This window comes from Nematolebias whitei, chromosome 16 (genome assembly GCF_014905685.2).
Source record: "Nematolebias whitei isolate Nwh7 chromosome 16, NemWhi1, whole genome shotgun sequence".
NCBI lineage: Eukaryota > Metazoa > Chordata > Actinopteri > Cyprinodontiformes > Rivulidae > Nematolebias > Nematolebias whitei.
This window is the reverse complement of record NC_056513.1, coordinates 5,618,267-5,641,524: the sequence shown is the minus strand read 5'-3', so window position 1 is coordinate 5,641,524 and position 23,258 is coordinate 5,618,267. Positions and strand designations below refer to the sequence as shown.

Here is a 23,258-nt window from a genome sequence, read left to right as displayed (position 1 = left end):
CTGATTTCATTCTGTGAAAGATCTGAATCATCTTCATGAGGATGTAGGTCTGGGCTCCAGGTAATTTCTACTTCTTCATAGTCTTCATCATCAGCTTGCTTCACCTGGTCAGCTGAGCTGCTGATTGGAAGATCATCATCCTCACTTGTAAACCTGGTCAAGACATCGTCTACTTCATCCACCATGACGAGGGGCTCAGGGTCCTGCTGGTTCACATCAGGCCTCAGTTTTTCAGAAGATTCTTCTTTTATCGCCACCATTTGCTGAACATCTGCAGGGAACATTAAATCACATGCACAATATGAAATTCTTTAAAAGAAATAAAAATAAAAATTCATCTCTTCATGATATGTGGATGCTGAAAATACAAATTGAGGTACTATGATTACCACCAGTTGTTTGGTCACAGTGAACCAGAGAAAACAAAGTGGAGCCAGACTGTTACAAAAGCACGTTCATCTTGTTTAGTCTTACTGCTGTGATATAAATAACTAACTTATACAACTTATATAACTGTAACTTATACAGCGAAGCGACATATTTATGTTTTTTTCCCCATATTTATAACCCAATTTTTGGCTGAGATCTGACAATTTCATTCATTCCGACATGGAAAATATCGAACACTACCATTTTCAGCCACTAGAGGGCCCTCCACTAATATGACAAGCCATGCCATACCAAGACGCCTTCGTCTCCCACCTGAACTCCTGGAGCAAACATCAAATCAGCTGCATTTCACCGCGCCGCCCAGACAAAATACAGCTGATTTGACCGTCAAAGTGCATTAATTAATGAAAAGTTCAACTGAGACACACCTTTACTATAATATCGAGCAAACAAATAATTGTTTTTAGCTGGTTATCTTGTTAAAGTTCGACAAAATGTACAGCGAGTCATCTCTGCGTGCTCTCTTCTGCATATCGGCTTTTGAAATGCAGCTAATTTGAACACTGATGAGAAGGGTAAAGATTGGTTGTATTTTTGTGTGTGTGATGCTTACACTGTTTGTTACATCTTTATGAAAGTGTGTCACAACAACAAAGAAATCTCCAGCTAGTAACGCGGGCAGTGAGGTGCATCATCTGTGCTAAGTGTAGCTTCACGCTAACACGCTGCTTATCTGTATATATGCTACGTGTCAAATGTACATATTCCTGAAGTTATTTTAAGGTTTATTCTTTGTGTTTATAGTTCTCACGGTGGTGAAAGTGGTCTGGCAATGTGAATAAAGATGACATTGTTCAACTAAATAAAAGACTTCATCAGTTATCAAGAGCTCGTCCGTTGTGAGTTACAAGAGGGAGCAACACAGAGCCCAGAGTGACGACACCATGCTAGAATGAGCTCCAGTATGTGGGGAAAATATGGAAATAAATATAATAGAGTGGGAGAAACATATACAGCACACTTAAAGAATGGATCCAACCAAACAGTTTGCTGTTAATAATAATAATAATAATAATTTGTACACATCCTTTATGATTGTCCACTGTTGTCATCACTCTTTGTTTAAAATTCAGGTCTCTGGTAAATGAGTTCCCGAGGCTCAATGGGATTAATTAAAGGTTGAATTAATTTTACATATGCAAAACTTATTTTTTTTCAGAGCGTGTGAATATGTTATTCAAAGTGTTTAGCATAATTTTGCTGTTTATATGTAATGCCATAATAAATGTATGTTTATACTGTTTAAAAACCGCCTCTGTTTTACACAATGTGGTGGGTTGCCAGTTGGGCTTGTATTCATGGAGCTGGTTGCTTGTTTCTATCGCGAGATCTGGCAACACTGCCAGCCCTGGCACGAGGTATCCTGTATTTGTTTTTCAAGGAGTTGCCAACCCTAACCTCGAGGAATGTATTATTTAAAAAAAAAAAAAAAAAAGCTTAAAAATCTCCAATGTGGTCGTTATCGTTGAAGATAGTTTAGGTATAAACAATATAATTAATCATCCATCACACAATAACTACAATTAAACTGTAGGTTAGTCAGACTTTGTGTAAAAATACAAACCAAATCTGTTCAGTTGCTTTTTGGGGAAGGCAACAGGATGGTTTCTCTCAAAAAGCTGCGACGCTGCTGCATCCTGCGGCTGTTTCCACATCTTTCTTAGTCAAAAAGGTCTCTTTTAACACTTCTTGAGCACAGATGACAAGTACTTCTGGCTACATTGCCGTAAAATCACAAGCATGTCGAAGGAAAAGCATCTTTGAACGTTTCTTCTTCGTGGCTAATAGTTAATTGCCGCGGTGTGGCCGTGTCTCGCGCTCATTGGGACCCCTGCTGTTCACACGGTGAACTGCAGCCACTACCACTACTGTCCAACTCTAAAATGAAAGCAGACAAGGTCAGTTCATTTCAGTTTATTTACACAGCTCCAAGTCATAACAGAAGTCATCTCAGGGCACTGAACAGAAACATTTATATACATAACAAGTAAGTTAACACTTTTTATCTGGACATCTGGTTGGCAGGCCGCAGACTGACGAAGTCCTCCGGAAGGGGGACGAAACCTTTCTTACTTAAAGAAACTGGTCCAGATGACATGATTTAACCATTGTTTTGGGTAGTTTGTTGCTCCTCTATCAGAGAAGTAAATTCTACACATGAACATGCATCTTCCTCTCAATAGAGTAATTTTGTAACTGATATTAAAGTTCCTTTTTTCTTAACTATCAAAGTAAAGGAAGTCCATCCATCCATTATCTTTTACCTGCTTCTTCCATTTTGGGTCACGGGGGTCGCCGGTGCCCATGTCCAGCAATCACTGTGCGAGGGGCGGGGAACACCCTGGACAGGTCGCAGGTCCATCACAGGGACACATGGAGCAAGTAAGAGAGGACTTGAAGTTAGTTGGAGTTAGGACAGAAGACGCAGAGGACACAGTGAAACTGAAGATGATCAGTTGTGGCAAGCCCTGGAAAGCGAACAGCCGAAAGAAAAAGATAAGTAACTGTAGTGAACTTGACCCTGCATATGTCATACTACATAACTTTACAGCAACATCCTTTCAGATACTATAAACACAATGTGTAAGTACCAAGTATGTACATAAATGCACATCTGTTACATATAAAGGGTGCACCGATTGCAGTTTTCTGGCCGATCACCGATTTCTAAAAAGTCTGACCTGCCGATTCCGATTTTGTCCGATACCGATTTTGAGTTATAATTGACACTGTCAGGTGTTATAAGGTCACAATGCACCTTCAATTGTCCAATATTATTTTATTGAAAAACATACCCTTGAACAATATCCTAGAAACAATATAAACTTTTTAAACTGGCCTTGAGGTAACACTCTGAAATATAAATGAAGTTCAGACAATTGTTGTTAAAACTAACAAAATCGGTAAAATCGGTTTCTCGTGCAAGTATCGTCCGATTTCCCCAAATTAAGGAAATTGGGTCCGATTTATCGATGCAGCCCTTGTTACATAACATGTGAACATGAGATATTAGTACCAGTATAGTACGGAAGAAGTACCAGATACATGACCTGTAAGTGATCAGTATAAGAACCAAGTAAATACCTTTAAGTACTTGCCCAGTAAATACCAGATACATACCTGGTAAGTACATGGTAAGTATTTGGTATGTATTGTAAGTGCAAGGTACATACCAAAGAAGTATGTACCCAGTAAGTACCAGGAGTGACATATGTGCCCTGTAAGTCTTAGGTACATACCCAGTACATAGGTACTTAGGTATGTCAGTAAGTATATACATGGTGATTACCCGGTTAGCACCTGGAATATACAGGTACAAGTACATGCCCATAGGAAGCTGACGTGTATCAGGTATGTATATGGCTGTATTTCTTATTATTCCCCTTTGAATGACCTCAAACTCATATCAAGGTAATAACGTGATGATTAGGATACAGTATTTTTTAGAAATAAAAAAAATGGCATATTACTTCACATTTATGACCCAGAAATTAGTTTTATTAATTTTCTTTATTTCAGTCATCACAGCACTAACAAAAAAAAAGGGTTTTCTAATAAATACAAGAAGCTGAACAAGTTTATTTACTATAAATAAAGACTTGCTCGCGACGTCGTGACGTCACAAAAACGTAGTCAAAACAACCGAACGGTCTCACGCGCTCGACACAGAACCGAACCAACCGCTAATTTACTCTTTAACAGTTATCCGTGTTGAACTAACGCAGCGCCCTGAAGTTTTAATTTTCTATGATTATTTTATTTATTTACTTTTTATGTCGTGGTTCCTCTTCGTGCTCGTGTGAGCGGTACGGGGACGGTTAGCGGCTGTGGCGTCCGTCAGTAGCGGGGCTCTGGAGGCTGTCACTCGGCTGCAGCGGCGGGGCTCGAGCCGTGACCGGGGAGAAGGAGCAGCAGAAGCGGTACTGAATGTTTTCACCCACAGACACAGAAAACTCATTAACCAGCCAGCAAGGCGCTGAAGAAAACTATCACTCCGACCTGTAAACGTCTATGACCCCGACATTATTAGCTTGTTGTCTTTTAGCTTGTTTTAAGCTAACGTAGCTAAAATAGATTTCCGCTTTTTTGTGTTTGTGCGCACCAAAATGGCTATAACTCGTTCAGTTGTACAGCTATTGAGCTAAAATTAGGTGTGGTTGTAGCTGAGAATCAGTCACAACAAACTCACACCCCATTTTTTTTTTACTAAAGCTCTTCTTACAAGGACCGACTGACAGTGTTGCCAGATAGAGTCGAGGTTTTCCAGCCCAAAAGTCTGTTAAAAACCACCTCATCACACAAAAACCCGCCCAATCAATATATTGTTGTTTACTGTTTGAACACACACATATATATTGACACACACACAATACCCCCCACCCCCCTGTAAAGATATATTGGTGTTTATATGTTCATTAATGTGATTAATCAAAATCAGTTAAATGGGAACATTATTGCACTTTATTCAGAAAATCAACACGTCCCATTTCAGGATCTGGTTATTAAAGACACGGATTAAATGTTCAATATTTCTGTATTTGTCACCACAGTAATAGTGACACATTAGTAGTTGTTAACATTCAAAAGAATACATTTGCTGGTTTAGTGCTTACCTTTAACCTAAACATTTAAGGAGTAAACATTTTTAATAATCACTTTAAAAGTTAGACATGTTGTCTTTGGTGCCCGCTTGTTTCCCAAATGTAATAGTGTGTGCAAATGACAGGCATTAACATAAAACACTTTGTAGAACAGTGTTCTATGAAGTTCAGTCCATTTCCTTGTATTAGTTGACCAGCAGTTCCGCCACATCCAATATGGTGGTCGCTCCGACGAGCTGCAACGGGTCAGCCCACTCAAACCAGTTCTCTGTTGTGAACGCCCTGGCAGATGACAACAGCCAATAAGTGATGGAGAAAGATCGGGGGGGTTGCTATGAAATATTGATGAATGATTATTTGAAATGTTTAATAGGTTAACTCAGAAACCGCCCATCTGACTCCAAATCCGCCCAAAGCAATTTTTACCCGCAAAATCAAAATGAAAGCCGCCCAAGTGGTGGTAAACCGCCCAATCTGGCAACACTGTCAACTGAGAAAGGCCCTAACGACCCTCAGGAGGGAGGGGAGTGGAACTGATCGGCATGTAAGTTCAGCTGTCATAAACAGAGCGATTTCAAACTGAGAACGTCTCAGGTGAGAAGAAACGTCATCGACGACGGAAAAAGAAGTGCCGTTGCCTTCAATGAAGTTTATGCTTCATTTATCTCATAAAATAATTTAGATTTATTTACAATAAATATGTCATATTTAAAAGGTCTAAAGTATTTGTTTCAGATTAAATGTGTATTTCTCGAACTTGCTGAAGTTTTAGTCTTCAATGATTTGACACAATCTGCTGGCTTCCTGAGATAATTTTTACTAATTGGCGTTTTATAATACGCGTGAATGTTTTTGTGCAGTGACCTGGGATGACTTTGGTTGTGAACTGGCGCTTTATAAGTAAACTGAACTGAATGTAGGTTTTGTTTCTTTCTCTCTTTTTTTTTATGGCGTTTCAGAACAAGTGGACAGGAAAACTGAAAAATAATTCAGGGAAGTGAGTCAAACTGGAGTTATTCTGCACCATCTCTGTAGCTTCGTGCACAGCCCCTAACATGCATCATTGTAAGATTTTACATATTTAGTGCGTTTTATTTGGGTTTCCGAGATTATTGTTGGGATTAAGTATTATCTGACTTGATCTAAGTTGTATTTTTTTGTTAAATATGACTAACAAATGTGGAATTATTACATATAATCAGAAACTTCTCGGCCACTTGGACTTTGCTTATGAGTGTTTGAATAAGAGCTGGGTGTTGAGTAAATCCTGAGGTCATACTAGCCGTGTGTTTTCTTGTTGTATTATCACTGTATGTGTGTGTGTGTGTGTGTGTGTGTGTGTGTGTGTGTGTGTGTCTGTGTGTGTGTGGAGGGAAGGGCAGGACACAAGGCAGGGCGTTGTATCAAGACCAGCAGCTCCAGTTATTTGGAACAAAAGCTCAGTTGTTGAAGGATCATGTGACTGTGTGTGTGTGTGTGTGTGTGTGTGTGTGTGTGTGTTCCACCCTTGTCATGTGATGCCAGCTCGAGGCAGAGAAGTGCTGAGTCGATCTGAGGGTTTCTTCCAACGAGGCAGTATGCAGGCGGGCAGAGGAAAGGAGAGGAGAGATGTCTGGACAGACGGATGGACCGATGGATGGATGACCGACAGAAAATAAAGGAAATCCTCTTTTTTTTTCTGCTTTTTCACTTCTCGATGTCAAACAGGAGCCGAGTGAAGATGCGGGGCTTCATTTTGATTCATCCTTACAGCAGCAAGGCAAGTTTGGACTTGTTCTCTTATTTGTTTTGATGCGTTTGTCAGGATTGGTGTGGTGGTTCAGTTGTGACTGCTTTATTTCAAGAAGCTTGGAGACGGCTGCTCTTCCTGTCTTTTCTCACCCTGACAGTAATGAGCTAAGGACACATTTGCAGCTGAGACGTCTAGCTGTTATCAGGGTGGTGCAAATGTTTTTAATTCCTGGGATATCGGCGTGACTCAGTTAACTGTAAGCAGGGAAAAGGTCACACTTATTCTCTTTGATTGTCCTCTCACTGTGTTGGAGTGATATGATTTAAGAGCAACAGAACAGGACAGGGTGAGAAGCAGTCAAGCCGCTACGTGTCCTCAGTCGTTTGCAGGTCCTGTAATACTTGTTTGAATGCAAACTGCTCGAGATATAGAAGTGGCTCGTTTTGTGTAGGCGGCTGCCTCTTCACCTCTTTGCCGTGCAGCATGCACGTATTTTTCCACCCGACGCACAAGGCAGGCGGGCAGGACTCTGAACTTTGACACTCCCTTTCACTCTTTCTCTTATTGACTTTCAGACTAACGGAGCAGAATATGGGTTATTGAAAAATGTGTGTTTCACAATGTCCCAACTGTCCCTTGAACTTACTCAATAACGTTTGTCGGTTGAGTTACATCATGCAGCCAAGCACATGTTCATTCAACTATGTATCTTTATAAACTAAAGATCTCGGGTTTAATTTGTTCGGTATCTCTCAACTAGAGAGAAAAACCCTGCAGGATGAGAAGCATCATCTATTTCTGAGAATTTGTCTTCAGGTTTTCCTGAATGGACCTGACAAGTCTTGTCTTTTAATAAAAACAGTATCAGTCGGTGATGCAGTATGACGTTGAATAATTGAGCAGCACAGCGTGGCTCATTTATTAAACAGCAGTTAGAGTCCTGACGACTTCAGACGATCCGGTGTGAGGATGTTTTATGGTCAGGCTGCTGCAGGACATTTATGGACAATTATTAATCTCCTGCAATGGATTGTCTTTTGACTGGAAAAGTCAAAAGATGGGACTTTGTTGATGCTTAAAATAACAAGTTGTGCTTAACTCTAATAAGTTACTGTGAATAACCACTTTTTCTGCAAACATGCTATTTTGAGAGCTGCAAGTAATTACATATTTACTTTTTATTGTTACAGAAGGAACTAAATGTTGGGAAAATAGAGCAATTTGCATCAAAAAGCACTTTCTGTTGTCTTTCCTCTGAGCTTTGGCTCAACAATTGATGTTGCAGCTGAGAAATAAATCATTTATGGCTTATTAGTTTGTTTTAATAAGATACCAAATCATATCAAGCATATCTTATGTCCATTTCTCCTGTAAAACAGTTTTACTTCTATTTCTTTTCATTTATGTCTGCGCACAAAACTGAAAGCAATCGCTGCTGTTTTGCTGCGGTCAGTTGCACATAATATTTTTTACTGTTTAATTTAATTTGCATTAATTTTTATACCTTCATCTTGCAAGGAATACACACCGACACGTGCATGCACACATCTACGTGTGTATATAGTTATTTTTTCTGTATTTAGTGAACGTTTTATCTTATAAGCTGTCTTTGTTATGGTTTATATGTATTGAAAAGTGACGTCTCCTGTTGTTCTTGGGCCAAAATGACCCAGTTTTAAAACTGAGGGCTGAACGAACACGACTTTTCATGCACGAGATGCACAGCCCACCTTGTAAACTACTTCACCTGGCCTTTAGCTACACCTTGTAAATAAAAAGAAAACTGCTTTAAATTGACTTAACTGTTGTTTGAAACAATAACATTGTGGTTTTTTGATTTAAATAAGTTCCATCGCTCATATGATCATCACACACCCAGGTTTGATACGTGCACACTCGATGTTTGCGTCTAAAATCTGCCTTTTTTTAAACTACACACTGTTCACTATCCAGAGTAGTTACCATAATAGCTCAAATGAGTAAAAGACAATAAATAAAATGTGAATGAAAATGGCCGTGTCATTTTGCTCCAGTGCTGTAAAATGTTGGTTTTGTAGCTAAAATGTGTCAATTGTGAATTGACTATGTTTGGTTTGGTACACAGGTTGGTTTAAAGCCATTGTGAAGTATGAAATCAAACAGAAAATCTAAAAAAAAGTTAAGTCTGGTCCTCTGGACGGGTTCAAAAAACAACCTGAAGAAGTCTTTCGGATGAAAGACGAAACGTTTCTACAATTTTTTGTCTTTTGAACCAGTCCAGAGGACCAGACTTAACTTTATTTAGATTTTTCTACCTGGATTATTGAGCATGCATCAGGATATTTCAAGCATAGAAAAGTTCATCCTGAACTATATCAAAGGGTACAGTTCGAAGAAGTTTACACCAGTAGTTTTACAGATAAACCGGTATGTTATTTTGAAATGCGGGTAGGCGTTCAGCGTAAATAAAACATTCTGACGAATTCGCTGAAAACAATATAGAAGCTTGAGTTATATGATTGACCTATATTAGACTCTAGTCTCTGTAGGTGAATAAATATGGCCAATAAGTTGAAGATTTGACCAGTTTTCGTAGGTTAGGCATCCAGTCTCAGATTTTGTCAAGTGGAATGAAATAATGTACACAGGGTCCCAGTTAGACCCAACAATATCAAAAATATAAAGTGTAAATAAGAAACAGTATAAAGGATCTAAGATATACGCCAAACGCCAAAAAAATCTAAGATACATGCAAAACACTAATAAGCACTAATTTGTTCCCCAATTAGAAATTTAAAGACACAATAACTAATGATATGAGCGCAATAAATAATGGTTTGTTTCTGACTATATCTTGTTGTAAATTAAGCTTCATAAAAATATAAATATGTACTTTATGTCTTTCTAAACTGCACGTGTTTTTTTACTAAGTGAAGCTGCATGATTCAGGTTACTGTCATAGATATGTTTGGTGAAAAGCAGAACCCAAAGTGCAGAACCAAACTCAAAGGTAGTAACAAAAACTAAGAGCTGACGAGGCAGCAAAAATACTCGAAGGAACAAACTCGAATGGCGTGCAACGCGAAATGCACGGACCAGGATCGAGTAACAGGACACGAGTTATAAAGGGAAATTAAGGAGGGAGAAATGATGACACAATGATGAGGAGAGACAACAAAGATACAACAGAATTTCGCAGGTGGAGGTTACACACTCGTGTGCGATAATAGGTGGCAGTATGCACCTCCATGTTGTTTCTGATCCGCCATTAAAGAAAAGAAGAGCAGGTGAAAACTAACAGGAGAAAACTGGGTACGCTTAAACACAAGTAAAACAAATACAATAACTCACAGAAAAACTAAATACTGTAAAAAAAAACACAAAAGATACAGATCTTGCCAATAGAAATGACTTTAGAATAAGCTGATTGAGCTGTTTTATTCTGGTGAAGATAAACTTCAAATATCTGCCCTTGCACAAAGACAAATGTTTAAATGTTTAGATTGTGATGGCCTTGTTAGCCTAGCTTTAGTTGTTTTGCTGAAATTGCTTCTTTATGCACCTTCTGTTTGTGCATTTTGGAGGTTACCGATACTTTTTGTTTTGTTCTTGCACACCTGACTCAGCAGTTTAAAAAATAAGTTGCGGGATGAGGTGGAGAATCGGTTTAGGGACGTTGAGCAGTTGCCTCAACGTTCCTGCTTTCCCTCTTGTCCTAAAGGAAGTTGTCCATCCAGCCGAGCAGCACAGAACAGGAACTGAGAGCCGTGTGGCTCTTGGTAGGAGTAACCTCGGCTTCAGTCCACTCGGACTCCACTTTCCTCTGGACGGGAATGACTTGGCTCTCTGTCGGGGTTTCTCTTCCCCTAGAAGCAAACGGACAAATCCCAGAGGATGAAACTAGAAGCGGAGAGGAGTTGGATGAAATCTTGGATTTTAGGGAGATCTTGGTAGATGGTTGCAGCAGAGATGGTGTCAGATTGTCAAATATGTCTTAAATAGCTGTACTTATTTTGAGCATAAGAAGGTGAGATTTAAACTAATAAATCCCTTCAAACGTCACTCAGAAGATAAATATCTGTACGTCAAACAGCTAGAAAACATCTGGCCTTCTGAACTAATCCGTGCTTCTTTGTTTTATTGACTGTTACTTCTGCAAGGTGTGTGCATTTTCCTAACAATAGTAATTTATTCTTTGTTTTTTGTTTTTTTAGTGGTGGTTGTTTACCACGCACGTGGATGCCACCAGAAAGAGGAGTTGCTGGACGCTGTGGAGCATGAACCATGACCTCGGTGGTGCTGGTTGACTCTGGTGGAGCTGTGGTGAAATACGTTGTAGCAGAAGAAGACCTCCAGCAGGTACGGTTTAAACACAAACTTCTGAAGTCACATTGTCTGCAAAAATACTGCGAGCGCTGAATCACTGGGTGAAAAGGCTAAAAAGTTATTTAGCAAATTTCTAACTAAAAGCCGAAACAAGCAGAACACTTGCTAAAACCCCAACGCGGTAAACATTAGCTAAATGTTAAAAGTAGCAAAAGGCTAGCTAAAAGATAAGTATAGCAAAAGGCTAACTGAAAGTAGCAAAATTGTAGATAGAAGCTAAAAGTAGCAAAATGCTAGCTAAAAGCCAGTTGTGTCAAAAGCTATCTAAAAGGTGCATCAAAAGGTTAGCCAAAGTTAGCAATCTAAAAGCAGTGAAAGGCTAGCTTAAAGCAAAAGGAAGCAAAACACTAGCTATTATCTTAAAAAAGTAAAACACTAGCTAAAAGCCAAAATTAGCATAACACTTGCTAGATGCTAAATAAAGTTATGGGCTAGCTAAAATAGGCAAATGTGTTGCTAGAAATTAAAAGTGCCAAAGGCTCACTACAAATAGCAAAATGCTGGTGAAAAGGAGCAAAAGGCTAGCTAAAAAGAAGCTAAAAGTAGCCAAAGGTTGGGTAAAAGCAGCAATTTTTTATTTTTCCATTCACCCTTTATTTATCCAGGTAGTCTCATTGAGCCAAGAGAACTCATTTTCAAGAGGGACCTGTTTGGGGAGCAGATGGTGGGGGTTGGGGGCCTTGCTCAGGGGCCCAGGGTGGGGCGAGTGAGGGTGGAGGGAGGTGTGGGTGTTCCACCTTTTCCACACACATTTTGATGTTGACGGTACTGGGAGTTGAACCTGCGACTTTCCGATCACAGGCCCATCTTCTAACCTCTGCGCCAACACTCCCCCACAAAATGTACTAAAAGTAGTATAACAGTGGCTAAAAGTCACAAACACCTAGCTAAAAGCTAAACGTAGCATAAGAAGACTAAAAAGAGCCAGTATGAGAAGAGAATTAATGTTTTTTTTTAAAGAAATGAGCTTTCAGTGTTTTTCTATGAGTAAAATATTTTGAGGAGTATAAAAAATATATGAAACAAACAAACACAAAACAAGGAGAACAATCCTGATTTAAAGAAGAGAAAGCTAAAGAACTGTGAAGAATTAAGGTCTTCATGTTACCCGTTGTTGTAAATTCTAATGTAGCCCTGCGTCTCCTGTTCGTATTCCCTCAGCTGGAGGATGTGGAGGAAGAGGCCGATATGGAGCAGGAAGGAGAGGTGGAGGGCGAGTGTGAAGCCGAGGAGGCGTGTGACGAAAGGCAAAAAGCTGACGAGCGCCCAACGGTCTTAGTGAAGGAGCTTCCTGGCGTCATGGCCGTGGACCAAGGTTACTCGGCCCAGGTGTGGATGTGTGGAGATGAGGAGTACATCATGCAGGAGGTGGAGATGGAAGGAGAAGGAGGTGAGATTATTACAGAGATTGAGACAATCACCATTTCTGTTTTCGTAAATTGGTTTTCGTTTGACTCAGTGTGAATGAAAGCCAACTTGGTTATGATTTTATGAATGAAGGGGAGTTGCAGGACGTTGTGTGGGTGAGTTTCTTGTTTTTGGACCCACTGTGGTCACAGAACGCTACAATGAGCTGTCAGTCAGTGGACAACAGCTTGAGCAGCGTTACGTTGCATTTTATTCACCTCATTAAACAGAGCTGACGTTAAACTCACAGAGAAGCTGAGCAGAAAACAGCTGATGGTTTTCAGCACAACACATGAAGATCTTCAGCTCTGACACGGAGCTCTGTGAAGGCCCTTATCGTTTTATATGCGCCTTTATTTATTTTATATTGCATCTGTTAGCTCATCAAGCTCATGAAGCGATAACACGGTGTTTTGTTGATTCTGTTGGATACGGCAGAACCTGTTCAGTGGTTTTAGTTCGGCAGGTTTTTGTGTTCCCGTGCTGCCACCTTGTGGGTTTATTTTAGACACTTGGTGCCTGACGAACAACAGATGTGACTAATATTAACAAAATAATCATTAAGTTATTCCTTATTCTCTGCTGTTCTGAGTAACAGCTGTAGACATTATAAACAAATAAATATTACACATTAAAGTTTTCAAGTTATACATTACATAGCTCATATACAGTACATGTATTTATATAAAAAGCTCTTAATCTTAGCAAATAAAGTGATGGTTTTCAGAAAAGTATGCCACATGTTTGATAAATTTGTAGGTTGTCTTTTGTAGAAAAGCTTTAGTGGAAAGAGAAGGTATTATATCCTCATGTATAAGAGGCCAAGACTTAAATTTAGCATGAGAAACACTCGTAATGTTAATTTCATAGTTATTTTTAAAGTCAATTTTAAGTCACTTGAATCCGTTCGATCAGTCTCAAGTTGAATGAAATCGACGTTGTCTTCTGTGAAATTTACTCTCATGTAATTCAAGACAAATTAGAGTTCCCATCGAGGACAAAATTAAACTCTTTAACAAACAAGGCTGCAGAAATTTATTTTTCCCAGTGCTTTATTCTCTTGACCAACGTATAAAATGATGCACAAATTTACAAACCTTTGTTTCACCACTGAATGAAAGGTCGCACGAATAAACGTTTTGACCTCACGCTACTTCAAACCCTGGCTGACGGATGTTTTAAGCATTTATTTATTTACTGTTTTCCATTTTAACTGATAAGGTGCACCTAGAGTTAATGGGCAAAAAGCATTTAAAAAAGAACGTGTAATATAATTTAAAATTGTTCTAATTCTCACCTTTCTTTTTAATTAGATTACAGAGTGTACTTTTAAAACTGTGCATCCAGTGCAGCAGTTTTCAGGTCCTTTATGACAAAATTATTCACATAAAACATTATCATTTAGACTTAGTGAAATATGGAAGACAGGATAAGAAAATAGGTTAACTGTGCACCAGATGAAAGTTATACGAGTTAAAAGATTGTTTCTAAAGAAAAATATAGAATAATTTATGTAAATAACTGGTCATGCCTTTTTGCATCTATTTTTTTTTTATTAAAATAGAAACGCTTTTATCCTACCAAAATAAATCAATTGTTTTGTTATTTTGCCCAACCCCCCTGTGTTTGTAACATAGTCATAAATTCACAATATTTTTTTTTCTTGTTTAAAATGTCCAGCTAAAGAACCTTAAAATATTTTTTCCCAGGTGCATTTTCTTGTGGCACTCTCCCATCTCATTTATTTTATTGTCTTCCATTTGTTGGTGTCAGATTTTTTCATTCTGTTTATTTCAGTTTAATTTTGATTGTGCAGGTACAAAAACTGTTGCATATCAAACAATACTGTAGTTGTTTTGAACAAAGGACTATTTTTTGTTTTTATTTTTTGTTTTGAACAAAGGACTTGTAGCCAACTATTTTTTTAATTGTGAGGCTTTTAAGAAAGCTAAAACTAATACATAAGTTTTATCATCTTTAACAAACCTAAAACAAATAATACTATAATAGAATAAACAATGATACATCAGTAAAAAGATAATTATATATAACTGTTGATAATGTTCATTTATTTATTGTTGTTTGAGCCGCTGTTTTACTTGAGATTGAAAGACTTTAAAACCATTTAACGCCTCTTGTTTATTTGTTTGTTTTTCCACGAAGACCCTTAAATTAAAAATATCATCCAAATTATTTTTATTTTGCTGGTTTCTGATTTCTATTAACTTCCATTAACTTGCACCGCTTTTAAAATAATTTTAATAATTACCTCTGGATCAAGATCGGCGTTAATTTGCTCTCCATTTGTCATTGATGTGAGAAATAGGATCTAAAAATGATGTAGAAATTTAGGTACCACGTGTACATAATTAATAATCCACCAGTCACTTTGTGGTTTTTGTTATACAAATAAAGTTGGGAGGAAAAAAATGTAGCTGGATTTGACGTACTGCTTACGCAACGGAGGGAGGATTTCCTGTGTGGGTGGCGGAGGGATACGTCTCAGCCTCGGTGATGCGTCTCGTTGAGATTTCCCTTTAGCGGCGGAGTGATCCCAGGAGTGAGAAGTCAATGTGAATCTGCAAAGGTGAAAAAACATGACGACTCCGCAGCATGAGGGCCACGAAAACCAGCTCGATCTGCTCATCAGAGCCGGTAAATATGCGTTTACGTCCTCGGAACCTCGACCTCAGTTCTACCGCCGCCGCGCCGGCTGTTGTTTTCATCCTCGACCGAAGTGCCGTAGCCCGCCTGCCGCGGAGAAGTAATGGAGGGATTCAGGAAGTGATCGACCTGCATGGCGCTGCTGCGCGGAGATTAAACCCGCTTTAAAAATGCTAAAAAACCTGCACGTGGACGCGTTAGAGTGCGCGGTGGGATTCATGTGTGCATGAAACGTGCTTTGCATATTTCGGCTGGTGTTTTTCTCGCAGCTGGATGATGTTGAATAACGGTTTGCACGAACCAGGAAGTGTGTAGTTGTTGTCTTTGCCACGCTGTCTGGGTCGGAAGGACATGTGTGTTGTTTATTTTTACACGAACAATCACCAAGTATAACCCTAAAATGCACTTATTTTTGATTATTGGTAGCTACAAATTTCCATTTGTTTCCTAAAACGCTTCCAGTTAAATTTACATGAAAAGTAGGTTCTACACTTTAAAAAAAAATTTGGTCCCAATGGGTGAATTTTCGTTTTCAGTCTTTATTAGGCGCATTGGTTTGACTTTTTTGCTCTCCAGGTTTCCGTTAATCGTATTTTGCAGCCTCCCGTCGCGTGGGACGGCCCGGATCGCTTCTCTTTCTTCCCTGCTAGCGACCAATCAGCGTTCAGAGGAGGCGGGCCTTAGCGTCGCTTTTCGGCCAATAGTCGGGCGAGGCGGGTGTTGAGTGACAGGAGGATTTGTGAGCTTCTTCAAAGAGAACTGGAGGGAAATCACAAGTGTAAACACGGAAATCATCCGAAGCGGAACTACTTTGTTCCAAATGCTAGGTGTTAAGCATTATTAGGAATAATGCATTTACTTGAGCATTATTGTATTTTTTCAAATCAATTGTTTTTTTTTTTTTAGGAATAAAATTATTGTAACTTGAGACTGGGAGCCTTTTGACTTCACACATTTTGGTGGTCGTATTTCAGCAATGGTTGGCAGCAGGACGCCATGTTTGTTTGAGAGAAGATCTGAATGAGTGGGGCGGTCTAAAGATAGCCCGTTTCTCTCATCAGCATGGTTGGATACCCAAACATGGACCGGGCAGGGTGTAATGGCATCTCATGTTTCCCATTGGTGATTGACGACAGCAGCAGGTGCCCTGGGTTCCCTCTGCAGGTCTCAAAGGACACCAGACTTCCCTTACTAAATTTATGTGTAAACTTTATTATCATTGTTTATGTAAAGAGGTAAACAAGCTTTACTTCTAGGATTCCTTCTGCTCACTAACATTTCTGCTTATTATTACTTAATTACATAAATGCTCTCTAAAACAAGCCTGGATTTCTGCATCAAGCTGTATGTTTGTTGATGCAAAGAAAGATTTCCGTGGCCCCAAAACACAAAAGCTGTTCGCAAGGAGGCACTATATGACTGTGCATGTAGCACCATTTTGACAGTGTGTTAGTGACTTAAAAGTACATTTTTAGCTGGTTTGTATTTGGAGGAGTTTTTGGTTGGGCATGCAAAACAAATGTTTGATTTTATATATAGATTTCAGACTAAAAGCGTTTTGTGTTTTTTCCTGTAGAGGTGTTCAGTCAGGTGTAACTCAAGCTTTCTTTCAATTTAAATGTTGACTAATTGATTTTGTGGATGTTTTTTTTTATTATAGTGGAAGCTTCTGTTCATGGCACCAGCATCCACTGCTCTGATAAAACGATTGAGGCCGCAGAGGCTCTGCTTCGCATGGACTCACCGTCCAGCCTCAAAGAGGAACGTAGCCCAGGTAAGACCCTGTAAATGTGGGTTTACAAAAGCATAGACTGGAAAAAACATTGGCTTATTTCAGTAACCCCTTAACTGATGTAAGTTGACCCTCAGGAAGTGCTGACACTTAACTTATTTTTCTAAACTGTTTATGCATCATTTTCTTTAATCATTCCTCCATTCAGAAGCTTTTATTCCACAATGTGAAGTGACACCAGACTTCCTCCACGCCGCCATGAGGCCTGACATGATATCGGAGGTGGAGATCTCGACTGAAGACTGCTACGAGGAGGAAGATGAGATCGGCACCTTGATGGAAGACCCAGAGCCTGACAGCGAGCCTGTTAGAAAAAGGCGAGGTACACAAACGACACGACTTCTTTAAATGTCAAATCTGTAGAACGTGCTGTAGAATGTGTTCATGTTAATTAACTCTAGGGTGTATTATTTATATTGAACTGTCTGCTCTAAAACCTGAAAACAAAGACAGTAACTCCCAACACGAGTTGGTCACAGAATTAAAGAGCCCCATCTAGTGGTCAGATCAAATCATAAGGAGGCGGAGGTGCACGTGTCAAAGGATGGATGAGGAGTTGGAACATGGTTTCCACGCTCTCTTCCTTATTTAGGTTTCTTAAAAATAAAAACAAGTAATGTCAAAAAGCAAACTCCTTAAACATGTAGACCACTTTTCACTTTGCTTTTATTTCAGAATGGAAACTTGGCAGCTGTGTGTGAATGAGAAACACTGAAACTTTTTGTAGCTATAACTGACTTTTAGGAGACTCTTTGTAAATACAAATAATTTAATGCCATTCTGTGCTGTCCGCAATTAGTCTGTTCATTCATCTCTTCTTTAAGACGTTCATAAATATTTATTTTCAAGGTTCCAGGTGACTTTATTGTCATTTGCATCACGTGGTACATGAGGTGGAACGAAATTGTGTACTCAGGTCCCAGTTACACTCCAAAAATAGCAAAAATATAAACTATAATAAAAAGAAAACAGTACAAGGATCTAAGGTATATGTTAAACTAGGGCTGGGCCATATCATATCGTTCACGATAATAACGGTAAAAAAAAAAAGCTTGCCCGGGAAAATAAATGATATGATATGCTAATTTCATGATGTAATACACCCCCTTAACAGACCCGAGCACATCGAACTACAGAACCGAACTGCGCCCCCACCCCCCCTCCACCTATCAGTACTGGCGTAACGCTAATTAGTTGCGCGCAATACTAGCTAGCTAAAAACAAACAACTCGCGGCTCGGCTGCATCGCTCCATCCAGCTCTAAACTGCAGGTACAGACAGCTCAACTGTCTCTCCCCCCCCCACCCCGCTCTGAGCTGCCGGTGCAAACACGCGCAGGTCTGTCTCTTAGTTCCACAGTCCATGGAGCAAGAACAGCGTCAGGCGCTCAAAAACAGATCATCAGAGAATCGTTCCTGCAGGAACAGAAGAAGCTGAAACACCACAAGCTTCAGGGTCAGCTGATCACCTTGTTACAAGTTCTGGAAGTTCTAGCTCATTTAAAGGAAACTTATGTTTCGTTGTATGTTACATTTATGCTCAACGGATCTTAAGATTTAATTTTATTTAGTTATTTTGGGAAACTTCACCTGCATTTTAGTTTTTGTGGTGGATTTTGTTGAACTGTATTTTGTGCAGATGTTTTCAATCTAAATAACAGAAGGATCTTTTTTATTTTTATACTTGGAGACTGAATTCTTTACTAAATAAAGTAATTTCAGTAAAATTACCCCCTTTTATTTTATTTTATATATAATACTACATACAAAGCAACATTTTAAGTTAATTTTGTCAAATGAATAACTATGATTTCTGTTTTTTTTTTTTTTTTTTTTTTTTTTGGTTATATCACAAAATTTATCGTTATCGCCAGAATGCTGAAATATCACAATATTATATTTGAGCCATCTCGCCCACCCCATGCTAAACAATAATAATGTAATAAGGTGTATAAACAGCAGCCTGAACATTTTGTGCTAATTTATAAGATGTTAATGTTCAAAATGAACATAAAGTTTTGTCAGAGAACACTCAAACCTTGTGATTATGAGCATATAATATTATTATTATTATTATTTATATATGAATGTTTCTGTTCAGTGTCCTGAGATTACTTCTATTGTGATTTGGCACGATATAAATAAACTGAATTGTATTGAATATATTATTTTAATGGGTAAAAAATAATTTGTTCCCGCTTTTCTACTTTTTATACAATCTGTTTTTTAATCGTATTTGTTACATGCGGGAAAAACAACTGACCATCATTAGATGTCGACTGATGGTTGTTGTTTTTATTTTTTTATTGCTAATCTTTAGAAAATAGGGCAGCCAATGGTTGATCTAAATCTTTTGTTTTTAAATTCTTGGCCATTATGTATTATTATTATTATGTATATATTTTCTGTTTACTAAAAATATTACTTAATTGCTTAACCTTAAAGACCCATTTAATTAACAACGCTTAGAAAAACTTGGACACCTACCTACAAATATATACATTTTTAGGTGATTACGTTTGTACAGGTACAGACATGCTGATGATATTTTCAAGTGGAAAATATCCGCTGGACAACCTTGTTGTCATTTTACTACTATTGTACTTGAATATAAAAATAAGGGTCAGAAATTGAAAAGGTGTGGCATCTCAAAGTGGAAGTTTTGTACGAACCCTTTCTCTAAAATTTTATTTTATTATTTTTTTAAGCTGGACGCAAACTGAAGACGCATCAGGCAACTATTTCCAACGGTTCCCCAGATCTGGGCATCAGGAAGAAGCCAAGAGAAGGCAAAGGTATCCAGGAGTCTAAAGAACGATGTTTATTTTACTCATGAATGCTCGGACGATGGAACGTTGGTATTTAGTGGTGCGGTACTTTTCATATCCAGCAGGGAATACCACGTACCTGTGGGAGTTTCTGCTGGATCTCCTCCAGGATAAGAACACCTGTCCCAGGTACATCAAGTGGACACAGAGGGAGAAGGGCATCTTTAAACTCGTTGACTCTAAGGCCGTGTCCAAGCTTTGGGGCAGACACAAGAACAAGCCAGACATGAACTACGAGACCATGGGTCGAGCTCTCAGGTAAAACACCTGCAGAGAGATTTCAGGAGCAGGTTTCGAATCCAAAGAACAGTTTTAATGTTTGATTATTTAACTGTCTGCAGATATTATTACCAGCGTGGCATCTTGGCCAAAGTGGAGGGCCAGAGGCTGGTTTACCAGTTCAAAGACATGCCCAAAAACATTGTCATAATCGACGATGACAAGGCAGACATGTCCTCCCCTGAAGATCTGATGAGTTCGGGTGCGGCAGCATCTTATGAGCGTGTGCATCCTCCGTCTGACATGCTGGTCCAGGCCACTGATCGGCCGCCTATGAGGAAGCCCAACATCTTGCGAGGTTCTAACAAAACCAACGTAGTCCAAACCTCCACGGGCAGCAAAGTGGCACCAGCAGGCGGACCTGTGGTGACGGCTGCAGCACCGAGGATAGTTGCAGTTTCTGCAGAATCCGATGGGGTCCAGTCCCAGCAGACTCACACGACCGTGATTTCAAACGCATCAGCACCAAGGTTAGATTCCTGCAGGAACACCAGAGCTTCTGCAACTCTGTTGTCACGTTTTGACACTTCCTCTAAAAGATGAGTACCGATTTCTGATCCACAGGACGGTGCGAGTGGCGATGCACATGCCAGTTGTTATGACGACGTCGCTGGGTCAGAAGATTCCCACGGTTGCTGTGCAGCAGCCTGCTGGAATGACGGGGGTGGCCAGCCCCACCACCCTCCTCACCAACACGTCCGCGATCGGCACCAACACCAACTCACAACAGAAGGTGTGTGCTTGTGGACACGTCACGCTGCTGTAAAGGTGTACTGGTACTGTGGTACAGAAAGACTTTGCGTAATTGTACACGTTGTATAGACGATACCCAATACTGGTATCTGTATTAATGCATCTCTAATAGCCTCAGTGCCACATCTTTAGAAATGAAAGTTGTGCGTAAAAGTTTAGTTTAACCATGTTCTTGGTGGAACTTGTCACAAAATGATTTGTTCTTCGTCAGGTTGTGATCCAGACAATCCCCACCATAGTCCCGGCCACAGCGGAGAACGGAGACAAGATCACCGTCCAGCTCGCCAAGATCATCACCATCCCAGCTCACCAGTTGGCCCAGCTCCAGACCTCCGCAGGAACCAACAAAGCCGGCGTAACCGCCACGCCGACGGGCCTCAGTCTCTTAGGCAGCCCCCTGGCGGTCCGCGCCCTGACGCCGGTCAGCATCGCCCCGGGGTCGCAGGTGATGAGGCTCACTGTGCCGACGCAGGCGCAGCCACAGACTCTCGTGGTGTCGCAGTCAGGAAGTGTCAGCTGCGCGCCGACTGTGTCAACGGCCAATCAGATGGCAGTGTCGGCGGCGCCTCGCATCATCGGCGGGGTCATCAACGGCTCGGAGCTAGTGCTCGGAGGAGCTGGAGGCGTCACTCTGGACAAGCTTAAGGCTATGGGCATCCAGGTCCAGGCTGTGCAGGTACCGGTAATGGTCCAGCAGAACCAGGCGAACCCCAAGACTGTTCTGAACTTGAAATCAGAAGCCGTGGACTCGGACGCGGTCGTAAAACTGGACGCACTGAACGCAACAAAGACAGAAGAACCCGAGTGTTAAAACGAAAAGTAGTTTGTACTTTTCTGTTTTTATGAACAGCAGCAGTCTGCAAGACTTGACTCCCGAAGGTCTTCTTAGTCCTGAAAGTGTCTTTACTCCCCCCCGTCGCTGCCTAGAACTTTACTGGACAACGCCGGTGTCCTTCAGAACCTCAACAGAACCTCCTTAAGGTGCCCAAATCCCTAAATACACAAAGACTTTTAAAGGGATTCATTTTAGGAAAACTAAGGGACCAAACTGAAGCACTACAGAAAAGACAAAACTGCAGAACTTCAACACTACGAACATAAAAACGATTGCAACCAAAACTTTAAAAAAAAAGAGGGGGGGGGGGGGGAGTCTTTTTGTAAATCTCAAATGTTAAAACCAGCAGCTTCTTTTATTTTTTTGTTCATTTTAAACTTGTATCACTGTGGGAAAAGAAAGAAGTGGAGAAGTGACGGTGTGGAACGATATCGGACAGGAAATTGTCATGTTTGTACATATTTATATAAATATCTTTACAATTTATGGAGCTAACGTTAACAGAACAGCCTTAGATTTTAGTTTCTTTGAATGGAAAGCCGAGTTGTTTTGACATTTTGTACCATTCACAGTATTACTGCAAGTGAACTGATGGGCAGACGATGCGTCTCCTCTGGCATCTCCACGGCTAAACGCAGCACAAGGGTTTATTCCTTTTGTTTTGATATATATCACCTATGTGACTGAGCCAATGCATGCTGCCAAGTTTCCACACAACAACGACAGGAAGTCAAAATTCAAGAATAAACTACACGAAATAGGAAACAGGTTTGCTGCAGAGAAGCTGTGACCGCCGTGGATCTGCTCCGACATTTCATTCTTTGATTTTATTATTTTTTAAAGGGGAAAAACTTTCCGTGTTCAGAATGAACCGTTTGTATATTCAACATTTGAAGTATATTCTATTTTGTTGTACTCTTGTTTCAAAGTGTATTAAAGTAGATTTTACTGAAAAGTACGAACTGCGCGACGTCATTTTGTCCTTTTTCCTCGTCATTTCTTCATACAGGCCGAGTAAACCCAACGCTGACGTCCAGTTTGAGTTTTACAAGAACTTTGTCAACATTAAACAAAACTTGACGACATCGCCTAAAAATCTTTACCGAGGTCAACAGTTGGAGCTTTTGTGAATCCAAAAGCAGAAAACTTGCACAAATACTGCGTATCACTGGGAAACGACGTGAGCAGGGGTCTGTTAGCCCGAGCTGCAAAATGTACTTCAAGGCTGAAATAAACTATAAAAATACAGTTTGTTACATTATAAAGATTTCTGACATTTATTGACGGTTTTAAGTGTTAAAGGAAAACAAAATCTTGTGCAAGGAAATAGTTTATAAAACACAGAACTAAGCAAATCGTTTTAAGTTTTTATTTGTAGATTATTCATACAATAAAAGTATACAACTTTAAAACAAAAGTTAAACTGGCATCCTAATAAGTTAAGGTGAACCAAAAGGTTAAACCAAATGTCTGTTGGACGTTTAATCGCCCGTCCGTTCTCGTCCTCTTATCCGTGGTGCGGTTGTCCACACGTCCCTCCCCAGTGACGCTCC

At 39.8% G+C, this 23,258-nt stretch overlaps 1 protein-coding gene across 1 annotated transcript; it reads left to right on the top strand.

Annotated features, from left to right (window-relative positions):
* Nucleotides 1-4,257: 4,257 nt before the first annotated feature.
* On the top strand, nt 4,258-22,041 carry LOC119422688 (ETS-related transcription factor Elf-2). The gene is made up of 10 exons (XM_037690080.1): nt 4,258-4,370; nt 10,977-11,121; nt 12,310-12,538; nt 16,880-16,993; nt 17,160-17,333; nt 19,719-19,805; nt 19,901-20,096; nt 20,180-20,587; nt 20,682-20,850; nt 21,082-22,041. The coding sequence occupies exons 2-10, from the start codon at nt 11,047-11,049 to the stop codon at nt 21,679-21,681; spliced, it is 2,052 nt and encodes a 683-aa protein (XP_037546008.1). The 5' UTR covers nt 4,258-4,370; nt 10,977-11,046; the 3' UTR covers nt 21,682-22,041.
* The last annotated feature ends 1,217 nt before the right edge of the window (nt 22,042-23,258 follow it).

Excerpts from the sequence above, each read along its gene's own strand:
- LOC119422688 (XM_037690080.1), top strand. The coding sequence starts at position 11,047 with ATGACCTCGGTGGTGCTGGTTGACTCTGGTGGAGCTGTGGTGAAATAC. Across the intron at positions 12,539-16,879 it reads GGAGATGGAAGGAGAAGGAG|TGGAAGCTTCTGTTCATGGC; the intron begins GTGAGATTATTA and ends TTTTTATTATAG. Across the intron at positions 20,851-21,081 it reads ACACCAACTCACAACAGAAG|GTTGTGATCCAGACAATCCC; the intron begins GTGTGTGCTTGT and ends GTTCTTCGTCAG.